This window comes from Petaurus breviceps, unplaced genomic scaffold (assembly GCF_028583685.1).
Source record: "Petaurus breviceps papuanus isolate PSGF00001 unplaced genomic scaffold, PetGlider_PUasm1.0 229, whole genome shotgun sequence".
Lineage (NCBI taxonomy): Eukaryota > Metazoa > Chordata > Mammalia > Diprotodontia > Petauridae > Petaurus > Petaurus breviceps.
In genome coordinates this window covers 7,851,709-7,871,504 of record NW_027185903.1, presented here as the reverse complement: position 1 = coordinate 7,871,504, position 19,796 = coordinate 7,851,709, and the positions used below count along the sequence as shown (strand labels likewise).

The window sequence follows — 19,796 nt, the reverse complement described above, 5'->3', positions numbered from 1 at the left end:
TTAGCCTAGGGGCAGGGAAGATCTTTAAAATTTACATTCGCATTACAGATGACCTGGGATCAAATCCGGCCTCAGACACTTAGCACCCACCCAGAAACACCTGGCCGTGTAACCAACCTTGAGCAAGTTACTTAACCCCAATTGCTTTAAAAAAAGAAGAGCTGAGTTCAAATCTGGCCTCAGATACTTACTAGCTGTGTGACTGTGGTCAAGTCACTTAACCTTGTTTGCCTCAGTTTTCTCACCTGTAAAATGAGCTAGAGAGGGAAATGGCAAACCACTCCAGTATCTCTTCCAAGAAAACTCCAAATGGGGTCACAAAGAATCGGACATTACTGAATAACAAGAAGGAAATGGTAAAGGGAATGGAAAAACAACAAAAGAAATGAGAGATGTTGGGACAATTCTACTTTAGCAATAAAGAGAATTTTTTTTCCAAAGCATTTCTCCCCTAATCCAAAAAAAAAAATCCTTTGAGAGATTAGAGACCTGAGCACCAGTAACCATCATTCCTCAAATCATGACTGTGAGAATTTTGCGCTTACATAATACCGAGACGTGCTCCCTCACAATTTACAAGTTTAAAGTCTTGAAAAGGAGCCAGGATTGTGAAAATACCAATGAGACAATTCTTCCAATTTTAAAAAAAGAAAACCAAGGCAGAGAGGTTGTGCAACTTGGTGTAATATTAGAACTCTGAGGCTTCTGAGTCCCTTTAGTGGGTGTTTTTAACTTCTGTCATGTAGATAGCATGGATTTGGATGTAACTTGTGATCTGATTAATTGGAGACTCCTGGGCTTACTTTCCAAAAAGCTCACTCATCAGATGATGATGTTACACCCATCAAACCGTTCCCATTATGAAAAACATTGCCATGCATCCACTTCCGATCCCCCATCTCCCCTGTCTTGTCTGCTCAGTCTCTCCAGGACCCCATTCCCTCCTGTCTGGTTCAGCTGCTCACTAGGTCTGAAGCAAGCCAGAATAAGCCTTGGAAGGAACAGGGACACGTGCTGGGGAGGAAAGGGAACTGGGCAGAGTGTAAAGGGGCAGCAGAGGGGTTTGATTGGAAGCTTGACTATGTTTTCTGCTCTATTCAGTTGAACTGGTTAATAGTGCAAGGGATCTGGTGGCACTGTTGTTTTGGAGAGGGGAGGTCACTCTGTAAACTTTACTGTGAAACTGTTCTTCCTTCCAAATCACCATGTTTTTATAAGGACCGTTGAACCCTCCATAGTGTGAGTGCTTGTTTATGTTTGGTGCGCATTACATCCTTGAGTATGTTTAAAATCTTTGGCTGGGGTTCTATTAGAACATATCAGGTGGAAGAGGAGGATGGTGATGGTCATGGTCATGGTCATGGTCATAGTCATGGTGATGATGATAGACAGACAGATGCCAACAAGTACATACCCTGTTTCATGTTTTGCTAACTTCTAAACAGGAAAATGGGGATCCTTTACCAAGAGGCACCATACTGCCTTGCTATTATACTGTTATGAGGGAATCTGGGAAATAAAGAATTGGCCACATATTCAGAAATCAGGGAAGGCCAAATTACAATCAGACCTTCCATCCCCCAAATTAATATAACTTCACTATCCCCAATTTTGGTTTTTGTGGTGATCTGTGTTGCTGGGGAAGCATTCCAGGGCATTTACTGTAAGTCGCAGAGAGGCAGATTTTGTCTTAATGTGAGAAAAAACTTCCTAGTCTTCGGAGCAATATAAAAGTAAAATGGCAGTACATCAGAAAGGGAGGTCACGGGGCTTCCTAACTACAAGCCATCAAGCTGAATGAATGGCCACCTGTTGGGGATGCTGTCCGTGGACAGAATTCATATTTGGGTACAGCTTTATCTACATGCCCTCTGAGGGCCCTTCTAACTGAAATTTGGACCTTTTTTAGGGAGATGTTTGCTTTCTCTTAGCTTGGTTATAAAGACTAGGAGGATGTGTCTATGGCCAAGAGGCAGAGAAGTTTTTAGCAAAGGGGGGATCAAACTAATATAAATAAATACCATTTCAATGACTTCTGAAGACTCTTTCCATGGCTATAGTACTATACTGTTAAATTATTCGCATTCTAACTGCTTTTGTTCTCTGGGCTTGAGAGAATCCAGAAATGCTTTTAAACCAACAAAACACTGATGTTTTTACAAAGCAAATACTTTTCAAATAAACCAATGTCATGCTTTGTTGTCAACAAACCACTGGTCATGCTGAAAGCTTGCTGGTAGCTTTCTAAATGGTCACAATAAATTAGCAAATTGTAGCAACTAATAATGGTTCACAGAAAGATGCATTTGTCCCTGAGCCCCTCAAGTTAAGTAGGGATCAATCTAGAATCAAAAAACTCTAGTTAAGTATAGGTGATAAACCACTAGCACTGTTAGCTGAGTTGTTCATATTTGGTGCATTGATAGTTACCACCATATATGCTTTAAAAGCATATCAGTTAAGTGGCAAACAAATTTTAAAACTTGAAATGGTAGCAGATCCAAAAACTTTCCAGAATTCTTTCTGAGAATGAGAACACCACCATAATGAAGTCATTGATCAAGCTTGTTGTTTAGCCATTTTTCAGTCATGTCTGATTTTTTTGTGACCCCATTTGGGGTTTTCTTGGCAAAGATACTGGAGGGGTTTGCCATTTCCTTCCCCAGCTCATTTTACAGATGAGGAAACTGAGGCAAAGAGGGTAAAATGACTTGCCCAAAGTCATACAGCTAGTAAGTGTCTGAGGCTGGATTTGAACTCCGGAAGATAATGAGTCTTCCTGACTGCAGGCTGGACTATCCACTGTACCACCTAGCTACCCCACATTGATTAGCAGAGGAAGCCTAATACAGTGGAAAAACCAGTGGCTCAGGAGCCATAAGACGCAAATTCATATAGCCTAATTCTAATGCTTAGTACCTTTGTAACCTTGAGTAAATGACTTAGCCTCACTAGGCCTCAGTTTCTCATCAGTAAAATGAGAAAAGGAACAGCAAGGTGGAACAGTGGTTAGAATTCTGGGCCTGGAGTCAGAAGGCCCTTAGTTCAGATCCAGCCTTAGACACTTACTAGCTGTGTGACTTTGGGCAAGTCATTTAGTTTAAATAAGCTAAATTACATTTCACAACTGTAAAATGGGGATCATAATAGCATTTACCTCATAGGGTTGTTTTGAGAATCATATGAGCTAAGATTTGTAAAGTGTTTAACACGGCACCCATATATAGTAAGTGATTAATCGATGCTTATTCCCTTCCCCCTACCTAAAATTAGGGGAAGAAAGGGGTTTCGATTAGATGTCCTTCAAAATCTCTTCCAGTCTGGATGTGTAATCCTATTAGCTAGAGTGTGTGGTGTATTCTTCTTAGTGCTGAGAGTTTGAGAAATTCCTGGAAGTTAGACAATGGCAAGGCATAATTCATTTTATTCAGATTATAGTTAAACCCCCATGTCGACCACAGTCTGTGATTCCTAGCCATGGTCTCACATCCAATAGCCAGCTGAATACATCATGAAAATTTTTAAAGCAGAAGAGTAAGGAAAAGTCATTTGAAATTTTGAGAAAATAGGAAGTTGAGCCTGTGTAATTTTTTTAAAGAGAGGACTAAAGGAGTCATAGATCGTTAGAGCTAGAAGAACCCTTACAGAGTACATGCTTCATTTTACAGTTGGGGATTCTAAGGCTCAGCCCCGCTAAGCGACCAGCCCAAGCAGAATCTGGGACAAGAACTCAGCCCTCATGTTTCTTACTATATAATGCTGCCTCTTATTTCAATAAAGGCATTAAAAAAAATGGGCTGGTGTGAACAGAATGTGTTGTATTCATTTCAAAAGAGTAGCCAAAGGAGTCATTATGCAAACAAAGTTTAAAGCCACTTGTTGCTAGCACAGAGTGGCCGTATTTCCCGTAGCAGCCGATTGGAGGGCCTGCTGTGGGTGAAGCAGCAGGTGGCAGTCTCTCTCCTACTGAGAGAAATTACAAAACCCACCAAAATGAAGTTGGGCTTCAATACATTCCAGCCCATGGCTTTGTCAGTGAGATTCTAGCCAGTCTTTGAGGCTTTACTGAAGGATAATATCCCCTCCTCTCAACCCCTAGCAAGGACTCCAGATATCCCTGGAATTGCATCAGACTTGCCATATATATCTAGGGAATTTGGAAAAGCCATTCTCAGAGGCATAATAAAGAGCTTGAGGGCACAGGGTCAAGAAACTCCTTCAGGGATCATGGAAGCTCTAAAGCAAGACATAGATGCTCTGGTCCAACTCCTTAATCTTTACAGATGAGGAAACTGAGGCACAGAGAGATTGTGATTTACCCAAGGTCACACAGGTGGTAAACATAGAGTTGAGATTTTAACCTGGGTCCTTTGAATCTAGAACATTTTCTTCCTTTCCTTTAGAAACAGTGAGGCCAGGGCGGCCAGGTAGCATAACGAGTAAGACACCGGCTCCAGTGTTGGGATGACCTGGAGATCGAATCCCGGGCTCAGACACTCAGCACCACACCCAGAAATAACTGGCTGTGTAACCTTGAGCAAGTTACTTAACCCCAATTGCTTAAAAAAAAAAAAAAGAAAAGAAAAGAAACAGTGGGGCCTAAAAATCATATTCCATTGACCCTTTCTAAGGAGTGGTCCAGACAGCTCAAATATCAAATAAATTTACACCTCAGAAATCAGCTAATACTATAAATCAAGGGTCGATTTCTTGTTTTGTTGATTATCTAGACTTAAAGAAAGGGAGGAAGAAAAAATGCAGATTGAATTCAAAGGTCTCCAGGTAAATTTTTTTTTTTTTTGAGAATCAGATGTTAGTAGGGCACTTAGGGTTAAGTGACTTGCCCAAGGTCACACGGCCAGTTTTTGTGTTAAGTGTCTGAGGCCAGATTTGAACTCAGGTCCTCCTGAATCTGGGGCCGGTGCTCTATTCACTGCAGCACCTAGCCACCCCATGCTTTGCCTATTTTCACCTACTTCCTCTACCAGAAGTTTTTTTCTGAAGCTGTCCAGGAAAATGGTAGAGAGTGACTGCTATCCCTTTCTGATTGGAATTCTGCAAGCAAAGTCTTGTAGTTAAACTTGACACATACTGCATAAGTATCAGGGCATTCCATTTCAATGAGTCCTGAAAGGTTATATATACTTCAGATATATGTAAATCATACCAGTTTTAAATGCATCAAGGACTTTTGATATTTAGAACAGTCAAATAGTGGATTATTTTGTAAAGCAGAGAACTCACTTCTCACTTCTCTTTTGCATAAGCCCACATCATGTGTTACTTTTGCTTAGTTCAATTCAGCAGACATTTAGTAAGCATCACTCTATACAAAGCATTTTGCTAAGTGCTGGAGATACAAAGGAAAAAAAAATATGCCCTGTCTTTAAGGAGCTTCCATTCTAATGAAGACAACAACATTCATGCATAGTGCACCTGGGGTACACCTGTAAATAGGATGTTCAAGCCAAGTTCATCCGTTCTGGTTGAAATAATTATGTATGAAAAGACAAACATTACTTGTCCTTGGTATATTTTGAAATAGAACGAACTGTGTGCAAAAGTGTGTCGCTGGTTGGGGCTTCTCAACTAGGGAACTGCCTTTGAGGAATGTTAAGGAAGATTTAGATTACTAATGCATAGATGGGTTACGTGTTTGTTTTTCATACATCATCAGTACCTGCATTCTTTTTATATGCTGTTTAAAAAGCAATATTTACTTTACTAGGGAAACAGGTTGGGTCTAGTTTTTTTTTTTAAAGCAGCTAAATCAGACTGAGCCCAAACATCTGGTGTTTGCACTTTGCTGCTCTTCTCCCTCTTGGCTCTGTTTAAGAAGAACACTCTCTCTGTGTCTCTTTCTGTCTCTCTCTGTCTCTGTCTCTCTTCCCCCAGGCAAATCAGATGGAATGGACTAAATTGGAATGGCCCCTTGTCTAATTTGCCCTGACTATAACTGCAAGAGTGTATGTAGCCTGTAAAGCTGGACACCAGCTAGGGACTACTTCAGGAAGGGTCCTTGCTCTGTGAGACCTTAAGACCTCAGCATACCCCCAAGATGCCCAAATGCTTGCCCTCATTTACCTCATAAGGATGCAGCACATGTTAATAAAACACTGATGAAAATGGACAGAAAAAGGGAGCTCTCTCTCTTCCCGAGATTCTCCTGTAACCATGGCTAGAATCATTGCCCTATTCCTAGCCATGGGGCAATGACATTGGATTGTTTTCAACTACAGAGACTTCTGCCATGTAAAATCCAAATACACAGGCATATCCTCTTTCTTATTTACCTTGAACCCTGGGAAGAGACGAACCACATGTCTGTTCCATTCTCAGACAGTAAATTGAAGAAGTCTTGCCTCCATCTTTAAAGGGTTTCCCTCCATCAGATGACAACAGCTTATGACTAATCGACCCAGAATCTGGAGAATGAGGGGCAACAGGATATGAACATAAAGCAACTCCAATAATTAAACCCTCATTGTTATGGATACTATGACTAGTAAACAATGAAAAACATTACATCTTTGACCTTGGAGAGTCTTCTTATGTAAGACCAAATGTAAGCCACTTTTCTGAAGAGAAAATTAATATCTGAAAAACTCATTTTCTCTGAAGGCTGACAGATATCACCTAATTCCTGCTAGCTCCTGAGAATAACTACTCTAATTTTAATTATGTTTGTTTGTTTGTTTGTTTTTAGTATGACCATTTCAGGAAGTTCACTGAGCCCTTAAAGTTGTCCCTGTAAAGTAGCATTATCTTTAGAAAATAACACACTCTTCAAGCCTTTGTTACTGAGGCGAAGAGTTTCCATTTTTCCTTCATTAGTCAAGGGCAGAGTGCCCCCTTAAACCCTGCCATGCCAAAAGGTTTCATTTGTTAAAGTAACACTATGTTTATGCTATTAATGCATCAAAGTTAAAACATTTTAAAATAGAAAAAATGCCCAAATATTTGGATGCTCTCTGAATCATGGCTTAAGTGCATTTTACCATTTTAGTATTTATAAAGCTTTCTTCCCATCTTAGTGAACTCATTTTCCAAGAGAGTCTATCATAGTGGATTTGGGAAATGAGCAGGTATTAGGCCTTTTTAGACTCCTTTTTTTTTTTAAGTTTGCAAACATCTTGCCATTGACATTATTTAATACCAATAAACATTTTTCAGTATCTGGACAGCATGCCAGGACCTAGACAGAAAGCATTTGCTATCTTAAGTAACTTACTTTGAGGAATTAATCCAAATTAAATTATCTTTCTTCCCAGTCTCAACCTAGGATTTGTGAACTTTAGACAGACAGGCAGACAGACAGACAGACAGACAGACAGACAGACAGACAGACAGACAGACAGATAGATAGATAGATAGATAGATAGATAGATAGATAGATAGACAGATAACTATATTTCAATAGAGTTAGTTTCCTTTAGTTTCCTTTAAAATTTAATGTATTTTGTTTTATGCATTTAAAAAGACAACTCTGAGAAAGGGTCCAAAGGCTTCACTAGATTGCTAAAGGGGTTCATGACACAGAAAATGTGAAGAACCCCTCACTTAGTAGCATTGCACATCTATGAGCTTCTCATTTTATACAACTGAGTTTTTTTCCTGGACTTAACTCAAGAAACAATTTCTTAAGTACCTATCACCCACAAGGCACTTTCCTAGGTCCCAGGGAGAAAAAGACAAAAAAAAAAAAAGTATCTGCCCCCAAGAAGCCTAATTGAGCGCCAAATGCTCTCTGCAAAATCCATGGTAGTAGACTCGTAAAAATTCATTTACCAAGGCCTCCGTGGAAGTGGGTGACTAGCTAACCATAACCTCACCGCTATCTCCCCAGCTGATATCAGTATATGAAGGTTTCCCTTAATGAGTTCTGAAGTGATCACTGATTCAGGCCTCATATCATCGGGAGTAAAAGCGGAAAGAACAGATTTTTTGTTAGAACAGTGTTGTTTTTTTAAATGCTATGGTTGGTCCTTATCTCTTTTCCAAAGTTAATATTAATGCAAATCTTTGAGTATACATACTGACTATTGATTACATTTTTTCAGCAAAGGATACAATAAGCCATTAGTTCCATAAGAACAATCGTATCTTGGAATTTGACCTATCCTCCCACCCCCCCCACCCCTTAAATGGGCAGGTTAACAAAATCAATGAGGTTGGTATAATGCAAGTCTGCACTCAGAGTGTAAAGTACATTTGACTAACATAGCACTGATAATCTGTTGTCAGTCCACCAGAACAGGTAGCATTAGGAATGATTTGGATCTTCACATTACCTGATAAAAAAGAGAGCTGATGTCTTTATTAAAGCTCTTTTCCTCGGAATTCTAAGTAGGGGGAGGGGGAAGAGGAGAAGGAAAGGAGGGAAAGCCACCTATCTTATTTCCTAATAAACAAATGAAATCCCTAAGCCAAAATAAAAAAAACCAAGCAGTGGTCATGATTTTTAGAAGAAGCAAGCCATCATGCCCCTAACTTGGCTTCATTATTTCACATACTGTAGACACCCACTTTGATATCTCGTCTTTGAGCAAATGTTTATAATTTGTTCTGTGGGCCAAAGGGTCACTTTAGAACCATGGTTACAGAGATGTTATTATTAAAGCCTAGACATGTTATCATATTCAGATCGCTGTGTGATATTTCAGGCCATTTGGAGACCAGCCCTGTTTTAGTCTCCCTTAGTACATCTTTAAGCAGAATTATCCTTCAGAATCAAAAACTAAAATAAAAATTTTACAAGTTCTTGGAGTGCCTTGGGAAGTTCTGAACATGCTTTAGGGACTGAATAAATGCTGATTCACATTACCACTTTTTTGGCAGGGAGTGACTTAGTTTTCCCTCAATAAGGTTTGCAGAAGATGTGTCCCTAAACTATTCCAAAATGAACTTTTGAAAATCAATTTTTTCCCTAGTCACCAGCATTAAAATTTCAGAAATGCTTTTATCTTTCTTCCTGATGAATCTCATGTTGATTCTAACTTCTTTTGGTCCTACAAGTTATCACTTAAATATGAGAATGGGTAGTGAATCATTTTGTAAAGAATCCTTCTTAAATGTCATTAAATACTACCTGTCATCCATTTTATGGTTTGTGGAGTTTTCATAGGATCGTAGGATTTAAGTCTGACCAAAACCTAAGATAGAGGTCATATGGTCTAACCTTCTCATTGTACAGATGAGGAAGCTGTTGCTTTGTTTTATGCAGGGAACACATATTTATTTCCTCTTTGGTAGCTAATTATTAAACATATTTCAAATCATGAGTCTTCCCAGAAAATACCTCATCTATGCTCTTTCATGACCTGTTACAGTAGGTTTTGCTGTGTAAAAATCAAAGTGTGTTAAAGTCTTGACCAAAAATGCTTCCTAACACACTAGCCATGTAACCTTGGGCAAGTTACTTAACCCGAATTGCCCTCCAAAAAAAAAAAATGCTTCCTAAGAAGGCTGTAGCTAGTAAGTACATCTCTATGATCCCACTACTTCACACTCATCTTTTCAAGAATGTTGCCCTGAGTGTGGAATATTTCAAATACTATTAGACTTGGTGGATAGGTTTGTTCATTTTATTGGACTGCTTTTTCCCCCCTCTTTTTAAAAATGTTTGTTGTGACAAGAGATGGCTGAGTAGGGAAGGGATATACTTAAAAATGGATGTGATGTGAAAACAAAAGGCATGAATGAAAATATGAAGAATACATCACCCTGTGGGGTACAGGTCCGTTTGTCACCTTTTTCGGTGATAAATCCCAAGAATAAAGAGAGGGAGTATTTGTCAGTCAAGAAGTATTTATTAAGTGCTATGAGCCAGGCATAGTGCTAAGCATTGAAGATACAAAGAAGGATAAAAAACAGTCCCTGTTCTCAGGAAGGTCACAATCAAAGGGAAGAGACAACATGTAAACAACTATACAACGAAAATGGGAGGTGATTTCAGAGGCGGGAGGGGAGAAACCAGGCCAGTTTTACTGGATTATAAAGTACAGGGAGGGGAATAAAGTTTAAAAAGTCTGGAAAGGGAGGTAGGGCCAGGTTGTGAAGTGATAAATAGGATTTTATATTTGATCCTGAAGGTAATAGGGAACCATTGGAGTTTACTGAGTAGGGGTGTTGACATGGTCTGACCTGTGCTTTATGAAGATCATTTTGGCAACTGAGTGGAAAACTGGAGTGGGACCAGACTTGAGGCAAGGAGTCTAGCTAAAAAGGGGTCCAGGCATGGGGTGATGAGGGGCCTATACCAAGGTGGTAGCTATTTGAAATAACTTTTCATTGTGGCATCTGGGGGCTCTGAGGAATGGCTATGGAATATTTGTTTCCCCTAGTAATTTGTTCTGTTTTGTCATCCCCAGTTACAAGTTACTATATACTTAATGAAATGTAAATTTGATCTCATCAAATCATTTAAAATCAGTGCCTAAAACCAAGATAATTTTTTAGGTGGTAAATGGACAACTGATTTTGGCAAAGTATGTTTCAAAAAGTTCAGAGAAATGAGAAGCATAATCTTATCACCAGGAAGTCTAATAAAGAAGCTAGGTCAGAAGGCATAGGAGGTTCTTTTAAAGATCATTCCAACAATTTGGTCTCAGATGATTCTTATGGGAGTGGTATCTAAAGAAACACTGGTTGATAAGCTCCAAAATTAAAAGGACATTTAGAAAAGATGGAAGCAGGGGCAGGTAACCAAGCTCGAATACAAAAGATGTATACACCAAAGCCCAAAATAAGCTAAGGCTTGCAGTAAAATGGTAGGCACATCAGAAAGGGCTTTGATAGCTATGTTCAAAGTAAAAGAGGGAGAGACAGGCCACTTTGCTTGGGGGGAAATATAATCTAACATTTATATCATATATAACATTAACAAATGAGAGGTGAAATGGAAATATTCAACACTCTTATCAAGAAGAATGATCCTTAGACTAGAAAGGGTATGGGAAAAGTATGATTAAGAGGCCATTAAATCCCCAAACTTGTGAGGAGACAGTGAAAGAGTAAAATTGAGTCGAGTTCTCCTGGACCCACTGAGAGAATTCTCATGTTACCCCCACTGTTCACCATCTTTTAAAGATACAGATAATGGGAAGGGTACCAGAAAACCATTGCACTACCTTAGATTTCTTTTTTTCTTTTGCCTTTTTGGAGGGGGGAAAGCAGGGCAATTGGGGTTAAGTGACTTGCCCAAGGTCACACAGCTAGTAAGTCTTAAGTGTCTGAGGCCGAATTTGAACTCAGGTCCTCCTGACTCCAGGGCCAGTGCTCTATTCACTTCACCACCACCTAGCTGCCCCACTACCCCAGATTTCTAAAGGGTTGGGAGGAGGACCAGTGAGCTTGAAGTTAGTAAAATTTTGAAATGCATGAAAAATGGAAGGTTTATGTGTTCTTCAGTAGGAGTGATGAATTTGAAGTGATGAACTTGGAGTAACTAGACCAGAGTTCAAATCCTAGTTGTATAACTTCTTATTAACTATGTGACTTAATTTTTCTGGGCCTCCTTTCTTTCATCTGTAAACAAGAGGTTTGAACTAGACTTCTAAATTCCCTCTAATCTCCAGATCTGTGATCCTGTGAATATTTTAAAAAGACAATATTGATTACTAGGAACAAACATGGCTTCACCAAGAATGAGTAAAACCAAGTATATATCTTTTTTTCTCTTTTGAAGAGTTACTTCAGTAAAAAGAAAAGTTGTATAGATCTGGTAGTCTTACTTTCAGTTGAGTGTTTGTTTTACATTCCTATTACGGATTCACATGTAACAGATTGTCCTCATCTTTGTTTCTCTTTGCTAACACTGACTAACCAATCCAGTTATATATTTTTCTAAATAACAATATATGTACATATATATGTGTGTGTATATTCATATACATACACACCCACATAATGATTTGGGACTTGAAAGCATCCCTAAGAATTAAGATCTGTAATGTAGACAAAGTATATTTGGGTTATTCATTGGCAGGTAATAAAAATCTCTTCAGGGAAAAAATATAGAGCTTTGTGATGGAAGATAGTACATTTAAGTAGATTCAGAATGTATTAAATGACTATACCAACACCATAAATGCTGATTGGTGGATTTGGTGTCTCCTTGGAGGAAGTTTCTAGTGATATGCTGAAGAGCTCTGTCTAGTTCAACATTTTTATCATTTACTTGAATGGATGACTATAGGTCACATTTATATAGTACCTTAGCGTTTGCAAAGTCCTTTATAGACATAAAGACTTAGAATATCACATTTGTGCAAGACACAGAACTGGAAGGAAGAATGTGTATCCCTAAGATGGGAGTGGTCTAGTGTTGAAGATGATCTTGGGGCCAGGCTCTGTCCTGGGTTGAGGGGCAGTATAGTGGCAGACCTTTCTCTCTTGCTCAGATTTTCTTTTTTTTTTTAACTTCAACTTTTTAATTATTTTTAAATGTCATTCAACTTTTTGTTAATGCCTTTTGTTTCTGCATCACATTCATTTCTGAATGTACCTTCTCCCCATCCCTCCATACATACCCTACCCCCACCTTCTTCCCCCATCCTTTGGAACAAAGATTTTAAAAGAAAGAAAAAGAAAAGCAACCAACCCATCATTAAACCTTGTCTGACAATGCATGCGATATATGTCAAGCTCAGAGTTTCCACAAGGAAGAGAGATATTTCTCTAGGAAGATGCCACTTTTGGGCCTGGGCTAAGGTAGGGAGTTGGCTGGGGGTCAGGGGAGATAGAAGAATACCAGCATTGTTAAATGTCAAAATGGCCCTGAATTTGGAATCAGGAGCTCTAGGTTCAAGTCCCCGGTTTACCACTTACTACATGTGACCTTGAGTACATGTCACTCGGGGAAGTAATTCCCTGAGTTTATATCCTCATCTCTAAAATGAGTGGATGGGACTAGATGGCCTCTAAGGTCCATTCTTCCGAACTAAAATCCTAGAAAAATAAAGATTTCTCAGTAGGATATGGATTTTTCCACTCCTTAAAGGAAAGTAAAGGCACCAGAGCTTTCTTTTAGATTCCAGTGTAATAGATACAAAATAATAGTCATCAGAAATCAAATGAACAAAGTATGTTAGAGAGATCACACAAAGTCTGCCCTTTTTATTTCTTATACTGTGCATTGGAGGCTAGAAAAGTTTAGGATTTTGTTTTATACTACAGGATAGGTAGGACCTGCTATATCAGTAAATGGGTTGCAATAATAATAATAATGGTTATTAATTATCATCACATAATATGCATAGCTCTTTAGAATACAACAACGCTAGACCACAAAAATTAGAATACAACACAAGTATTTTTATCACAGTTTTACAAACAAAGAAACAGTGGATATGGTGGGATTTGCACCTAGATTGGGGGTGGAGAACCTACAGCCTCAAGGCCACATGTGGCCCTCTGAGTCCTCAGGTGTGGTCTTTGAGGACCCTGAGCCCCAGGTTCCGCACCCCTGATCTATATCCTTCTAACTCCAAAATCAGCCACCATACCACACCACATCATTTAATGCTGACGAAGAAACAATCAGCATGCATAAAGATCTGTATTAGAATGAATCTAGTTATATCCTTACAAGTTTATTGGTAGTATCTTAAGATGGTCATGCAGAGAGGTGATGGTCCTGATTGTGGTTTTGAACAAGTGCAATTAATTTCGGCTTTTTTTATCTCAACACATAACATTAAGCCTGAGAGCAAACTCAAACAGTACAATAAGGAGAAAAAAAGAAAAGGAACCCATCCTACAACCATGGTGAACCCCATAGTCTGTAAATTCAAATCCTACTCTAACATACATTAGTTACATGACCAGGGGTAAGCCAGTCAATCTCTAAACCCTATTTTCCTCACCTGTAAAATGGGACCAATAATTACCTGCTATAATAGAGACCACATGTGGCCCTCTAGGCCCTCAAGTGTGGCCCTTTGAATCCAAACTTCTTGTTCTGTAAAATTTGGATTCCGTTAAAGGGCCACACTCAAGGACCTAGAGGACCACATGTGACCTCGAGGCTGTAGGTTCCTTACCCACAGTAAGAACTTTGAAAACTTCAAGGTGCTTTATACATGTCCATTTTTCTTATAAATGTATTCAACTCATTTGAATTTCTTGTTCTTAGTTGAATCTGGTCAACTCAAGTAAAAATCAAATAAGCCTGAAAATTTAAAAGTCAGAAGAGATTACCTGCTCCAAGGCATAACCAGCCTTTACAAAATCCTCAGCCAGTGGTGGTCTGACTTCTGCCAGATGACCTCCAGGGAGAGGGGACCAGTTCCCTCCTGAGGCATTCAGCTTTTGTTCAACTCTGATTAGGAATTTTGTCCTTCCATCAAGCCTACATCTACCTTTCTGCACCTTCCAATGTTTGCTACTATTTGTGCCCGCTTGGGTCAAGGGGAGTATATTTAATCTCCTCTTTATAAGGCAGCCTTTCAAATACCTGAGGACAGCTTCAGGTCTTCCCCTAAGTCTTGTCCGGGATAAACATGCCTATTGGGGGCAGTGAAGGTAGCACCAGACCTGGAGTTAGGAAGACCTGAATTCAAATTTGACCTCAGATACTTAACTAGCTGTGTGATCCAGGGCAAGTCACTTAACCTCTGTTTGCCTCAGTTTCCTCATCTGTAAAAAATGAGAATCATAATAGGATCTTACCTCCCAGGGCTGTTGTGGGGATCAAATGAGAGAATAATGGTAAAGTACTTAGCACATAGTAAGCATATATATTATTACTATTTCTAATTTCCCTTTTCTGATCCTTGGTCTCTCTCACCATCCTGTTTAGCCCCTTTTGAATGCTCTGTAGTTTGCCTGTGTCTGCATAGGATAAGTAATAACCTATAGTTTTTAATAGCTGACCTTATCAAAGGATCTGAAACCTCTCAAAGATATTATTTCATCATTCAATGTAAGCCCACTGTGAAGTCAGCCCCTGTCCTGGCTGTGCAGCTCAAAAAGCCAGGGCTGAGAACTGCGTTACTCACCTCAGATTGCACAGGAAGTCAGCGAGACTGCTATAAACAGAAGCCAGAATCCCTGGCTCTCCGTCCTTGGCTGTGTCCGTTAGCCACTCGGAAACCCAGTAAGAAGTAAAACACCAGCCCAGCTTTCTGCACCCACCTACCGACTCACCTAAGGATTTGTGTATTTTGTTTCTGTTTGCATGCATGGTGTTACCTGGTTCTACCACTAGCTGCCTGTCTGTGACTTTGGCTCTTTTCCACTCTCTGGGCCTTCTCCTTGAGCCTTTTTAGGTAAGGGCTTCTTGTGTGGAATAATGGACAGAAAACTAGCCTTGGAGGTAGGAAGAGGGTGTTCAAGTTTCTCCCCCACCCCAATCCCCATCTGATACTTACGAATGTCTCAGGATCCCACACAACTATATATGACTAGGAGAGGTCATGCAGGTGCCATTCTATGTTGGTAGAGAAGATTCTTCACTGGGAATTACCTGTGCTTATGACATCACAGATCTGGTCAAAAACAAATCAAAAAATTTAGTTGTGCTCATGAATTCTACATTTATTCTGCCAAAACATCTTTTCTTATTCATTCATTCCTTTTTGGCTTTTTCAGTCATGCACAATGCACCAACCTAGAGCAAACTTGTCAATAAGGTTGACCAGCGTGGCTTGTCCTAACCAGGAAGATGAGTTTTCAGAGACCAACCTCCTCATTCACCATTTTTTTTTTTTGCAAAGGGTCAATCTCACACTAGTCGAAAACAACCTGTGCAATTGATGGACTCATTCTCCGCAGGGAAGCATTTAGCCATCCTGCCTCTCCACCAGTTTTATTTAGTGAGGTTTTCTTCCCATTTAAAGGTGTGAACATTCTTTACATCTAAGTTCTCAAATGAGTCTCCCATCAGCTTCACAGGCCAGTTAAAATGCAGGTGGTGTTTATATTTATTGCCTCCTGAGTGTGACAATTTTGTCTTTTCTTTTTTTAAAACAGCAAATATGCCAGAGTATTATCCTGACCAGTTGGATGATGTTGTGGATTTTATTCACAACACAATCAAAAGACTAAAAAGGTCACCAGACAAACAAGCAGAAGTGTTTCCTCGGCGGGAGAGAAACAGACAATCTGGAATAACCAATGCAGATAGAAGGAGGCAGAGGGGACAGAGGGGCAGGAACCGGGGCTGTGTCTTAACCTCCATCCATTTAAATGTGACTGACTTGGGTTTGGGATACGAAACCAAAGAAGAACTGATTTTTCGATATTGCAGCGGATCTTGTGATGCAGCTGAGACCACATACGACAAAATATTAAAAAACTTAACCAAAAAGAAAAGGCTGATGAGTGACAAAGTTGGGCAGGCCTGTTGTCGGCCCACTGCTTTTGACGATGATCTGTCATTTTTAGATGATAACTTGGTTTACCACATACTGAAAAAACATTCCGCTAAAAGGTGTGGATGTATCTGATTCTGTTTCCGGGAGACGGCTATGTATTGCATTCCTGCTACAGTGCAAGGGAAGGGACCAAGGTTCCCAGGAAATGTTTGCCCAGAATGGAGAATGAGGACCAAGGATGGAGATGAAGGAGGAGAAACAGGCAGAAGTCAGCCATCATGGGAGCCTGGTGGAGGGAGGTCCAGCTACAGACGACTGGATGAGAGAGAGAACGGCCCTCTGGTTTCTACAGGAAAGCAACTTCAAGGCGCATCACAAGCTCAGGGCCAGTGTTCCTGGATGGATGTTGCCACTGTCATTTCACTTGGTACAGTCCACCATCACCTATCATCAGTTCGGAATGTGCTGAAAGAACACAACCACTTAGTCTCCTGTGGTTTGTTTTCACATGTTTGGTTACACTAGTCAAACAATGCTAGTGTAAACTCACGTGGCATTAAGAGTTATTACTGAAAGTCAGGAAGTTATATTTTTTTCTGTCACTCAGTTAGGGCATACCTGTCCCTCCTCCCATCTTTCCCCTCTCCCCCCGCAAAAAAAAAAATATATATATATATATATATAAAAACAAACAGACACTAGAAACAGCCTTTTGACTTTGAGGTTGAGGCCTAAGGTGTACTTGGACAGGAATCTAATGGTTGGTTATTGATTTTTAACATAGTGTGTTGGGTGGGAAGAAATTGGACAGAAACTAACAGGCTGTATTCACTGACTAAAGAAAACCTGAAAGTATTTTCTTTATATGCTCTTGGAAAAGGAAAGGAGTTGTAGTTTTAAGCAGCATACATTTCTAGGAGAGTGAGGGGAAAAACAAGCCCAGATGCACCTCGGTGTACAAGGAGACAGACAGGTCTCTTTCAGTTTACAGCTGGACAAATGTCACATCATCACTACATTTATGCTTGGTCACCAGTGGCCAGATAGAGTACTTGATGCAATGCATCCATTTCAGATACAGAAATATATAGAAGAATATTTATTGAAATTTAAGTTATTGTTATTTATTACAGTTCACTAATGAGTTTCTTTTTTCCCCTTATTTATTAAAATTTCTTTTCTAAAGGTGCCAAAGTGTAATGTGCTTGCAAAATACAAAGAAAGAAAGAAAAAAGAATCAGATTGGGAACAAGGGTCCATGCTTTTAAAAACGTTAACGATTTTTGGATAGCCAAAAAAAAAAGAAAATCACTTACTTTACCTTTTTCCACAAAACTTCCTGGTTCAATTCTGTATATCTACCTGTTTGCCATCCATTTGTCTGAAAACAAGCAGAGAAACATTGTTTCTGAGGGACCCCCATACCCCCTTTCTCAGATGATTTCCACAGATCAGTGAGCAGAGACCAATGGCACTTGGCTTTATTTCTCTGTTGTTTCAACACTGAACAAACATGCCATAATTTTCACTCTATGTTGTACTTAAGCTCTTTTTCCTCCCACATATATTTATCTATAATATGCATAAATATATATATGAAAGGCATAATGCCTTTTAGTAGTTAGTCCTGGATTTTAATGTCACCTGAAAGGTAAACAATTCATGTTCAGTAATAGCCAGAGTTTTGCTACAATTCACCAGGAGTCATTCACACAACACCCCCCCCCCAAAAAAAAAACTAAAACAAAATATGCCTGATTGAAGAAGGAAATATTCTGAGCTGGGAGCCAGGTGCTGACTATTGTGATCAAAACAGTTTCATTGGTCACCTTCCAGGAGGTAGATTGTCCCATTTTCCCGCAAAAGCTTTTTGACGACAACCTCAGACCAGTAAATAGTAAGTTGTTCCTTTTGTGTAAAATCCCTTTAGGGTAACACAACACGACTGAGGAGGTCAGAGGCTTCTGGCCTGGCCACAAAAAAAATACATATATAGTTGGATTGAAACAATTCTGGTAGATAGGGCAAAACAAAATATAGAGGTAGCCGTCTTCGCCAGCATCCCCTAAAGTGGGTTTTTCTGACAAGCTAATCAGGATGTGCATTTGTAGAGAAAAACAACATTGGGTCCTATATTGTGGTTTTCATACTTTTTTTCATTTTTGTCAGAAAAGGTTTTTTTTTTTTTAATCAAGAAAAAACATGCCTAGTTTTTAACAGCAATGGGTTTGATAAGAGTTGGGAATTCCAGTTGGTTTCCAGCCAATTAGCCATTCTCTTTTGCAAATCAACCCATCCACTAACACTAATCCTTGTGAGACCTGAATTCGCCTCCTCCCCACCCCTAATTTGCTCTTCCTGCACCTCCAGATTGGAAGCCAAGGACAGGATGGCCCCATCCCTCCCAGAATGGGAAAGCCAAGCCATGTAGCTCTAAGAAGAGACAAATCTGTTTCTTAATTTACTATAAGAATTCAGAAGTGTACCCCCAGAATTATCACCCTTGCTCAGATAATAATATTGACTGTGTGCAGAGTAAACTGCTGATTTTTTTTAAGTTTCAGCCTAAATTAGCTTGCAGCATTAGAATCAAAGCTTTTGTCTACACTGGCTGCAATATTTCAGGGAGTGCTGTGGGCACTTTCCCTGTGTCCCCTCCACACCATAAACAGGTTTGAACTTTTGCAGATCTAACTACAGCTAATCTACAAAAGGGTAAAGTTTGTGATTTTTCATCATGATCATCGTCATTATTATTCTAATCATCCTAATTATTATTATTACCATCTAAAATAGGAGTGCACTTCTTTGGAAGCTCTGATTTCACTTCTGATCTACGTCTCAGTCATTTGTGTTATACAACCAAAGTTCTCTACAAACTTTATTTTTGTACAATATCATTTTGTAACTTTTTACAAATAAAAGCTCATTTCTATTGTTCTCTGTACTTTGACCTTCCTCTAGCTCCTGCTTATGTGCTCTTCTCAGTCCCCACATCAGATACAGTGTACTAGAAATGTTTAAATATCTCCCCTGCTAGGTAATGGGATTCAGGGCCTCCTTCTGGCTCCTGCTACCATGCCCACAAAGGAAGGATTATAAAGTCATTCGATGGGGGCGGCTAGGTGGCACAGTGGATAGAGCAACTGGCCCTGGAGTCTGGAGGACCTGAGTTCAAATCCAGTCTCAGACACTTATTAGTTGTGTCGCTTAACTCTGATGAACTTAAAAAATAATTACACAAATAAAGTAATTCGATGGTGAAAAAGTAAAGTAGTTCAATGGCACAGGAGAGCAGCAGCAGGAGAAGTGAGTCACATTTGTGAGGATACGTCGCCGACCTATTCCTCTGTACCACTCATCACAGATTAGATGTGGGGCTGGACCTGGGCTTCATTAGTCTGGAGAGCACCCAAAGGGGAGGCTCTGTTCTCTGCAAATTCTCTGCTTAGAGAGTTGTTTAGAGTACTGACAGGGTAA

The 19,796-nt window shown here is 39.6% G+C and overlaps 1 protein-coding gene and 1 long non-coding RNA gene across 6 annotated transcripts in view; one reads left to right on the top strand and one right to left on the bottom strand.

Annotated features, from left to right (window-relative positions):
* Positions 1–8,052, bottom strand: part of LOC138167383 (uncharacterized) — a 16,712-nt gene extending 8,660 nt beyond the window's left edge. Inside the window, exon 1 of the long non-coding RNA XR_011169874.1 lies at positions 6,294–8,052. This is a non-coding gene — a long non-coding RNA (uncharacterized lncRNA). The remainder of the gene's footprint in view (positions 1–6,293) is intronic.
* GDNF (glial cell derived neurotrophic factor) overlaps positions 1–19,256 on the top strand; it is a 39,316-nt gene extending 20,060 nt beyond the window's left edge. For all 5 annotated transcript variants that reach the window (XM_069096176.1, XM_069096174.1, XM_069096175.1 and 2 more), the window contains exon 3: positions 15,973–19,256. In XM_069096176.1, coding sequence (XP_068952277.1) covers positions 15,973–16,448 — 476 coding nt within the window. In that variant the 3' untranslated portion in view covers positions 16,449–19,256. The remainder of the gene's footprint in view (positions 1–15,972) is intronic.
* The last annotated feature ends 540 nt before the right edge of the window (positions 19,257–19,796 follow it).